Source organism: Vombatus ursinus, unplaced genomic scaffold (assembly GCF_900497805.2).
Source record: "Vombatus ursinus unplaced genomic scaffold, bare-nosed wombat genome assembly UNPS02014858.1, whole genome shotgun sequence".
Taxonomy (NCBI): domain Eukaryota; kingdom Metazoa; phylum Chordata; class Mammalia; order Diprotodontia; family Vombatidae; genus Vombatus; species Vombatus ursinus.
The window spans coordinates 419,897-429,430 of record NW_020954636.1 but is presented as its reverse complement, the minus strand read 5'-3'; the positions used below and the strand labels follow the sequence as shown (position 1 = coordinate 429,430).

At 43.0% G+C, this 9,534-nt stretch overlaps 1 protein-coding gene across 1 annotated transcript in view; it reads left to right on the top strand.

Annotated features, from left to right (window-relative positions):
* Nucleotides 1–2,296: 2,296 nt before the first annotated feature.
* The window catches only part of KEL (Kell metallo-endopeptidase (Kell blood group)), a 17,992-nt gene continuing 10,754 nt past the window's right edge, over nt 2,297–9,534 (top strand). Inside the window, exons 1-8 of the mRNA XM_027841319.1 lie at nt 2,297–2,320; nt 3,219–3,345; nt 3,705–3,896; nt 5,017–5,141; nt 5,419–5,565; nt 7,082–7,138; nt 7,267–7,455; nt 7,779–7,930. Of these exons, the coding sequence (XP_027697120.1) occupies nt 2,297–2,320; nt 3,219–3,345; nt 3,705–3,896; nt 5,017–5,141; nt 5,419–5,565; nt 7,082–7,138; nt 7,267–7,455; nt 7,779–7,930 (1,013 nt within the window). The remainder of the gene's footprint in view (nt 2,321–3,218; nt 3,346–3,704; nt 3,897–5,016; nt 5,142–5,418; nt 5,566–7,081; nt 7,139–7,266; nt 7,456–7,778; nt 7,931–9,534) is intronic.

Sequence of the window (9,534 nt, the reverse complement as noted above, 5' to 3'; positions counted from 1 at the left end):
CCTGCATGAGGTTTTTTTTTTTTCTTTCTGGTCTACCAATATACTCTTCCCAATAACTTTATACTTCATTTGTTTGGTAGTAAGCTAGATGAGGAAGGAAACCTACATTCAAATCATGGTTCTGCCACATGGTACAATTGCTGGTTTGTACAACCCTTATCCTCACTAAATCTTAGTTTTCTCATCTATAAAATAGACATAATAAATATGTTTACTGCCTGCCTTATAGAATGGTTGAGATGATGACATATTAGAAACCTTAAAATACTACATAAATTTGAAAGCTCATTAGAGACAACACTCATATAGTGTTTTACAATTACAAAGTACTTTAAGTGGGCTGCTAGGTGATATAGTAGGAGTACTGGACCTAAAGCCAGGAAGATTTGAGTTCAGATGGTTGTTTGATGACTATAAAAAGTATTTGAGGCAATGTTTTGTAGTTGCTGTTGTGCAGTCGTTTAGTTGTGTCCAGTTCTTTGTGACCCCATGGATTATAGTACAACAGGCCCTTCTATCCTCTACCATCTCTTGAATTCTGTCCATGATCATATTCATTTTCCCATGGCACTCTCTATCCATCTCATCCCCTGCCACTCTGTTTTCCTTTTTCCTTCAATCTTTCTCAACATCAGGGTCTTTTCCAATGAGTCTTATCTTCTCATTAGGGGGCCAAAGTAGTTTAAGTTTCATTATTTGAACTTCCAGTGAATAGCCTGAATTAATGTCTTTAAGTATTAATTGATTGATTTGACCCCCTTGCTGTCCAATGGACTCTCAAAATAAGCATTGACTGATATACACATTTTATGGGAGACAGGCCAATGATCTCAGTCCTTATGAGCATGTACAGTGTGCTTGACTGGTGTAATCCTTTACATGGACATTGGAGCATGCATATCCTTAACTCATTCTGACCTATTAACAATATAGTAAAGACAAATCTCTTTGACTGGCCATAGAGTCAGAACTGAGGGGACATTCAAAAGGCACTGACCAACCAAAGGGTTTCTGGCCCTAGCTCTTGTCTTCCTAGTTTTGTGCTCAAGTAAAGAGGCAAGGACTAGGCCTTTGGTGAAGAGATGCCTCCAGCCTTTGTCTTTTTCTACTATGGGAGGACTTTTCAGAGCTTGGAGGATTCCACTGGAGAATCCAGGATCACCTCCATGCCATGATGCAATTGAACTTTGGGTAGTGTGTAATAGGTGTTCAGTGAATATTGATTTATTGTTATGAGATTTAGAGCTGGCTAGATCAGATCCATAAAAAAAAAAACATCTAGTTCAATTATCTCAATTTTGAGTTGAAAAAGTTGAGTCCCAGAAAACGTAATCTGTACAAGGTGACACCAGAAGTAAACAACTGAACTAGGTTTTGAGTTTGAGACCTCTGAGTCCAAATTTAATAGTCTTTCTAGTCACAGCCCTCCTTCTCTCCTATCCTAAATAGGCTTTTTTTTTTCACTTGAGGTAGGAGAGCATGAGACAGAGCCTGAAACTTAAGCAAACTTTCTGAAGAACCTCCCAGGCATAAGTTGAATAAAATAGAGAAAAGAGATGGAGGATTCACTAAGAATGAGAAGGGCTGGTGAGAGGGAGGAAATAAAAACGGTCTAAATGACAAGAGTTTTGGGGGAAGCTTTTCTTCGTTTCTCCCTGGGAACCTGAGATAAGAAAGGAGGAGGCCCACAGATAAACAGACCTCTAGGGAGCCTAGGAGTGGAGGTGGGGGAAGGGCAGGGGTGTCCCTTTCTTGAAACAGAAGTTGCAGGGGAAAGAAAAGTGTAAGGGGTTGTTTCTTCAATATCAGATCACAAACTCAGCAAAATGAAGAGAAAGAGGCAAGAATAGGAGACATGGGGGCTATGAAATAGAGAAAAAAAAATAGAGAAAAAGACATTTGGGGAAAGGGAAAAGGCCAGACTTCAACATCATGGGTCAGAGATACTTGGCCCAGGGGATAAGAAATTCAAGCCATTGAAAAGCAAAAGAAGGGTCCTTGAACTAGGAGACTGGTGGAATCAGGAGATGGTTGGTTGTTGGGAGAGGGAAAATGGACTTAAGTATTGTAAGTGGAGAATGTTTAATGGGATACACACTGGAACACTGTGTGAAGGCACTGTCAGAGGGCTCAGGGTAGCAGTGTGATGAAGAGAAGAGGATTTGTGTCCTAAGGGAAGCCTTGTTCTCCCCCCCCCCATTTCCTAAGCCAGCTCCTCCCTCCTTCCACACCCATTCAGGGAGGGTGGAGACCAGAAGTAGAGGGTAACACTACCCTGGGACAAACTAGAAGCAGAATGGAGACTGCCTGGACCCAGCAGGTAAGGGACTGCCCTTCTACCTCCTCTTCTTCAGTTTCCCATTCTGAGTTTTTCCTCTTTTGCCTCTCTTCCTCTTCCCTTTTCTTTTTTCTTTTCTTTTCTTTTCTTCTCTTTTTCTTTTTCTTTTCATTTCTTTTCTTTTCTTTTCTTCTCTTTCCTATTGCAGGCTCCCTCAATCCAGAGACTCTTCTGTTTCCATACTTCACCATCCTCCAATTCCTCCACAATTTTCCAAAACAAGAGAGACAGACTGGTAGCTTCCCTCTATTTGGGTTCATCTAGGTTTGGGCCTAAGATGACTTGGAATCCTACCCAAATCCTATCTGACCCATAATGTTGTTAGGGAGAAGAAATAAAAGCAGCTTGTTTTAGTGAAGAGAGTATTGAACTAGGAGTCAGGATACTGAGGCAAATAACCTCATCTCTCTCAACCTCACTTGCTTCACCTATAAATGAAAGATTGGATTAGATGATCTCATATTCACCACCCTCCTGTCTCTTTTTTCTTCATATTCTGGGATTCTCTCTCCCAGAACAAGTCAATCTCCCATCCTCTTTAGCATTAAGTTACATTTACCAACTTAAGTTTCAAGCAGTATAGATTTTGGTGAGGGGGAGGGTAGGGAAAGTTATCCCACCCATATGAAGTTGTCCTGACACTAATACTTACCAACCTTTTTCTTTTTTCTGTCTCTGTATTGTATCTGTCTCCCTGATGAGTAGTTCTATTCAGTAGCCATTTCCTAAGTGCTTACAACATACAAAGAGCTTTCACTATTGCTTCTTCTCTGTCTCTTCCCTCCCTCCTGGTCCCATCCCTTACCCTACTTTGTCTCTGTATATTTCTCATTTGGTCTTGATGTCTCTTAATTTTGAGGTTTTTTTTTCTCCCCCACAGGGATCCAGAGAAGAATGGAGTTGTCGTAGGGCCTTGCTGAAATGGGGACTAACAAGTACCCTGCTACTCAGCCTGATCCTGGTCTTTTCTGTGCTACTGTTCTACACCTTCCACAGCTGTGGACCCCGTATGCAAGACATTGAACCCCTTAGCCCTCCACCCACCCCCACCCCAGCCCTCTATTTAACCTTTTCCTTCCTATCCTGAAGACATCTGCTCCCAGTTCTCCTGACTTCCATTGCAATGCCTTGATGCCTCTCTCATCCATTCTCCTTCCCAAGGATTTCTAACCCCTGTCACCCTATTAGTCCCCTACACTTGTCCTAGCCTCCAAACCCCAGCCATCAGTCATCTGTTCCTAGTTCATCCAGTGCCCTGTGTAATTTTACTCATAGCCTTGGATTCTGCACCTGTTTCTTCAGGTGATCTCGGGAAGGGAGTCCCTATCCCTCTCTATTTTCTCCAGCAGTCATCCTATACCCACAGGCACCTGTGAGAGCCCTGTGTGTCTGGAGCTTGTAGAGAGTTATCTGACCATGGGAAATGCCAGTGTCCTGCCCTGCACAGACTTCTTCAGCTTTGTCTGTGGAAATTTGACATCTGGGTGGGCCAATGAGCCCAGGAACATACTTCAAGTTCTAAAAGAGAAGAACCAGAATCAATTACGGAGGATATTGGGTAAGTGGAGTGAGGGACAAGATATACACGTGCCAGTTTTGTGATAGGTCTGTGTGATTGAGTAATCACAAGATAATTGCCTCCGACTATGTGTAAGAACATAAATGTGAGTGACCATGTGGATGCCTGGTATACAACTTTACTGCTGGGAGGCTCCTGCCCTACTTTTCTACCATTCAAGTTTCAGGTCTCTCAGTTACTCCCTTCCTCTTCTCTTCTGCCTCCTTCCAGTCCTCTAATATCTACCAGATCCCCAACTCAACCAATTTCTACCTCTCACTTCTCACCTGTATATTTCTAATCTCTCCATGTCTTTGATCTCCAACTCCTTTCTAATGACTTGGTGCCCTCTCCACTCTTCCAATTATCTTAGCTTTTCCAACTCATTCCACTCTTTCCCAAGTCCACCTACCCCTACTTATTCCTTCTTAAAACTCCCTTTTATTTCCCAATTTTCTCCTCTTACAACTTTTGCTTTTCTGCCAACTGAAGTGGCTGAACACATCCTTTATGCTGGGGAGGGAGGGTTAGTAGATGATAAAATTTAGAAAGATAGATTGATGGACCTAATTAGAAATGAGAACTGTTAACCAAAAACAATGGTTTTTCCGTAAATGAGATAACACAAGTAAAGTGTTTTGCAAACTTTAAAGTCCAGTATAAATGCTACCTACTATTATGCCATGGTAATTAGGAGAATCCAGGCAAAGATAGTGGTAAGGACTTTCTTCCTCTTCTCTCTTGTGTCTCATCACCTACCTCTTTCCAGTACTCTCCTCAATCCCTCTAATGTTTAATTCATCCCATCTCCATCTTTTCTCTCCTTTTCCATCCCCTCCTTCTTCTAATCTTCTACCCTCTTAAACTTTCTTAGTCTCACTACTTTTCTCCCTGCCCCATTTTGCAGACTGCCAGTCTACCTCACCTCTCTTTTCCATAGTATCTCTTTATTTTAATCTTCCCCAGTCCTATCACTCATACCAGTTGGACCAGTCCTTCATTTTCCCCCCTTCTCTGCCTTTTTGTTTCTTTTTTCTTTATATTATCTCCACTTCTATCCATAGCCTCTAACTCACCTGTCTCTTCCATTTTGTTTCATCTCTTTGCTCTCTCTCCTTAGAAGCCTCAGTCTCCTGGCCTCCTGACTCTGCAGAGGAAAAGACTGTGAGGTTCTATAAAGCCTGCATGGATACAGATGCCATTGATGCATCAGGGGCAGAGCCCCTCATACAGGTCATTGAGGAGGTAAGACCTCAAGGCAGCAGGTGCTTGTACAAGATCCAGGACATAAAGGGCATAAATAGCTCTGTGCATGTGTGTGTGTGTGTGTGTGTGTGTGTGTGTGTGTGTGTGTGTGTGTGTGTGTGTGTGTGTGAACATCTTGAGGCCCCAGGAGGGAGACGAAGGTGGCAGGAGCCTATGAGGTAATAGAGAAAAGTCCAGGGGTTGAACATTGGAGGAGTCAGAGATAGTTTGGACAATGGATGTCGATCATACTGAGTTCTGTCTCCCCTCACCACAGCTGGGGGGCTGGTGTATCTCAGGTAACCAGACACTTCCTGATTTTAACCACACTTTGAAGCTGTTAATGAGTCAGTATGGCAATTTCCCATTCTTCAAAGCTTACCTGAGGCCTCAGCCAAGTCCTCCACACATGCCTGTCATTCAGGTGAGTCTCACACATGCTGATGTCTACACTGTCACTTCAGGCTTGACTATGTTCTTCACTCCCTACCTGTCATCTAGGAGGAAGGGGAAGGAGATACTAGTGGAAGGGAGAGCACAGAATAAATGACCAATGAGAGAAGCCCCATCTGAAGGATTCTGGAACCCAGAGAGTCCTAAGGATAGGAAATGGGAAAGGCAATATACTGTAAATGATTATTCTCATGGTATAAGCCTCTCCGCCTTCCTCCCCAGAACCCAGAGTGACCTTAGTTTTTAATCAGTCCATGAGTATTTATGAACACTGTGTTTTAGCACTTTGATAAAACACAAAGTATTCATGAAATGCAAAAGAAAAATAATGTTTTGTCTGGAGCCTCAAGAATTTTCCAGAGCAATGAGCATTACGAGATGAATGTGAAAAAATAGTAAACAAGATGAAATGTTGCATAGTTGCTAAATTGTGTTGAATAGGCAGAAAGTATCATGACATAGTAGAAAGAGCACTGGATTGGAAATTAGGAGACCTGGGTTCAAATCCCCTTTCTGCTATGCACTGTTTGTGTGACCTTGATCAAGTCTAGGAGCCTTGGTTTCCCCATTAGTAAAATTAAGATGTTAGGCTAAATCATAAATTTAGGGCTAGAAAGTGTTTTAGAGGCCATCTATTCCAACTCCCTCATTTTACAGTTGAGGAAACTGAGGCATGGGAATGTTAAGTGATTTGCCCAAGGTCGCTAGTAGTAACTGATAAGAAAATGGAGGTAACAGACAGAGATTATTGAAAAGTTTGAAGCAAAAGGGATAGGATAGTAGGTAGCAGGAGGATGGTTTTTTCTTTGTATTCTTCTTCCAGTTATGGGAAGACTTGTGTATATTTTAAGCTAAAGAAGAAGCCAGTAAAGAGGGCTGAAGATGCTGGAGACAGAGTATAAATGTGGGAGAGAGGTCCCTTAGAGTGGAATCCAGGACATAGGGGGTAGGATAAATATAAAGTGTTGGAAAGAGTGTTGAACTTAGAGTCAGGAAGCTTGGGCTCAAATCCCAGCTCCAAGAGTAACTCCTTATAACCTTGGGCCAGTCCCAACCTCTGTGAGCCTCAGGTATTTCATCTATAAAGTGAGGATAACAATACTTGTGTTACCCTACTTTGTAGGGTTGTTCTGAGGAAAGGGGATTCATTCTGTGAATCTTGCAGTTTTATATAAATGTGAGTTGCTATTATGATCTTTGGAGAGGAGTTGGAACATCTTTCCCATTGTAACTGCCTCTCCAATTTCCCCAATTTTAGAGACTAGACCTCAAGCCTCATTGCCCCAATTACTCTCTTGCCTCTTTTCTCTACTTCTATCTCCCCTTCTGTCTTCCATAACTCCTATATACCTTTAATCTCCAATGTAGGCTCTTCTCTATACTGACTTTCTTTCCCTAGTACCCTACTGTCTCCTCCATATCTATCCCCTCTTTCCTTTCCTCCCTCCCCATATGCCCCATTCCTCTCTAGTGTTTCTTGTGTCCAGATTGACCAACCGGAGTTTCAGATACCTTTTCGACCTGATCAGAAGAACTACCCTGAGGTATGGAAGTATCTTGGGGGCAGATGTGGGGGAAGAGGGGACACTGGCTTATGTACTTAGGATTCCATGCCTATAAAAGAGATGGAGGGATGACAGGAGCCATGTCTAAAGCTGTTTCTCATCCTCAGATATTGAGGGCATATCTGTCATACCTGCAGCAACTAGGAACCTTGCTGGGGGGAGATCAAAAGGTTGTGTTGGAGCATGCCTCTATATCCATAAGCATAACTTCAAATCTCCTTCTGGCTGCAAAGCCCCTGGACCAGAGGAAGAGAGAGGGCAAGCTCTCCCAAGAGACTACCATTGCCCAGTTGCAGGTGCCTGGGTCCTGGGACAGGGATATAAAAAACAGAGTGCACCTATATTTTGGGCTCTACCTTTCACCAAAGTCTTCTGAACTTCATTTATAATTTCCCCCAGAATGCTCTGTTCCCTTAGTCTTTTCCCCTAACCTAGCCCATCCCATAACAGCCCATTTGTTGCCCTTGTTCAGCTGTCTCTATTCCTTCCCTAGTTCCCCAAGAGTCTCTTCTACCGCCCTAGATATGATACCTTTTCCCCATTACACCAGTCCTAGATAGAAACCTCCTCCATGACCAGTCCTTTTCCTATACCTAATGCCTTCTGTGTGCCCCTCTAGGAAGTGGCCCCTTCCATTGACTGGCTGCCTTGTTTGCGGGCAATCTTCTCCCCAATGATCCTCAGCCCCTCTCAGCCCATCATTATTCATGATTTGGAATACCTAAGAGGCATGTCCCAGGTGATAGGACAGACACCAAAGGACAGATACAGGTATGCATGAGGTGGGTTTGAGCAAAAATATCTGACATAGGGAGTAAGGAGGAATTCAGGAGCACAGGAGAGAATTTGGAATACAGAGATGGATGGAAAGCACAGGGAAGGATGAATGAAGATGCTGGAGGAATCTAGGGGAGGGAGGAGGGACACAGAAGCCCCTAGGAAATAGGAGTGAGTACAGTCATAAGAGGACATAAGAGGACTTGGTGAATACAAGTGATATGGGCATGCGGGTGTTAGGTATAAAAATAGTAGCTAGCATTAATAGAAGGCTTTCAGGTTTGAAAAATACGTCACATATATTATCTCATTTGCTCTCCATGCAACCCTTTTAGATGGGAATGGAGAACACTGTGTAGTGAAAAAGGTGGGTGGGAGGACCCAGGGGTAAATAGCTTCAGGATGTCCAACTTTCTGAATATATGGGCAGCTAGATGGTGAAGTGGATCGAGCTCAGGGCCTGGAGTCAGGAAGATCTGAGTTCAAATCTGTTCTCAGTCACTAGCTGTGTGACTCTGGGCAGGTTACTTAAGCTTGTTTGCCTCAGTTTCCTCATCTGTAAAATGAGTTGGAGAAGGAATGGCAAACTACTCCAGTATATTTGCCAAGATAGTCCCAAATGGGGTCACAAACAGTCCATCATGACTGAAACAACTGAACAATAACAATGGGGAATACGCTGGGGAGGGTGATGATGTGGGGGGAGGGCTGAAGAAATTCTAGGATCAGGCTATCTGGCTTCACTGTCACTTCTGCTGCTACTACCTGAGGATTCTGGGGCTCCTTCCAGGCACTGTGTTCTCCAGGAAATAGTTGTCTCCTCTCTCCAATAACCCCTCGTTTTTAGTAAGTTATCCACAGTGACATACATCATTTATGCCAGCCTTGAAGGCAACCCAAACAGTTTAGTCCAGATTTGAGACTATATTAGCAGACTGGTTTTACTCAGGTAGGCAGAGACCAAAAACTCGTGAAAGAACGAAGGGATGTTACTTAGAAACCACGCAGGATCACAGATTTAGAGCTGGAAAGAACCTTACAGCCATCAAAACCAATCCCTTCATTTTAGAGATTGGGAAAATGGGGCCCAGAGAAGTTGACTTACCCGAGCTGGAATTCAAACTCAGGCCTTGTGATGAAATCCAGCACTATTTCTGCTGTACCATATCCACCCTTGACTTTGGGTACATCTGTTACCTGATTCTAGCATCAAATCACCAGTAATCTTGTTGATTCTTATGTATCTTTTCCCTTCATTACTCTCTACCCCCATCTCCCATTCAAGAACCTAATGACATAAAGTCTGCCATTGTTCCTGGAAAGGATGTGCCAAACTATTCTCCAGGGGCCCCTCAACTTGGAGCCAAAGTGTCCCTCTGGTCACCATTCTTCTAAGGGTGTTGTCTCCTTTATCAGAATGTAAGCCTCTTGAGGGAAAAGACTGTTTTTGCTTTTGTCTTTCTATCTCTTGCTTTAGTACAGTCCTTGGCATGTAGTACATTTTCAAAACATGCTTTTTCCTTCTTTCTTTCTTTCTTTCTTTCTTTCTTTCTTTCTTTCTTTCTTTCTTTCTTTCTTTCTTTCTTTCTTTCTTTCTT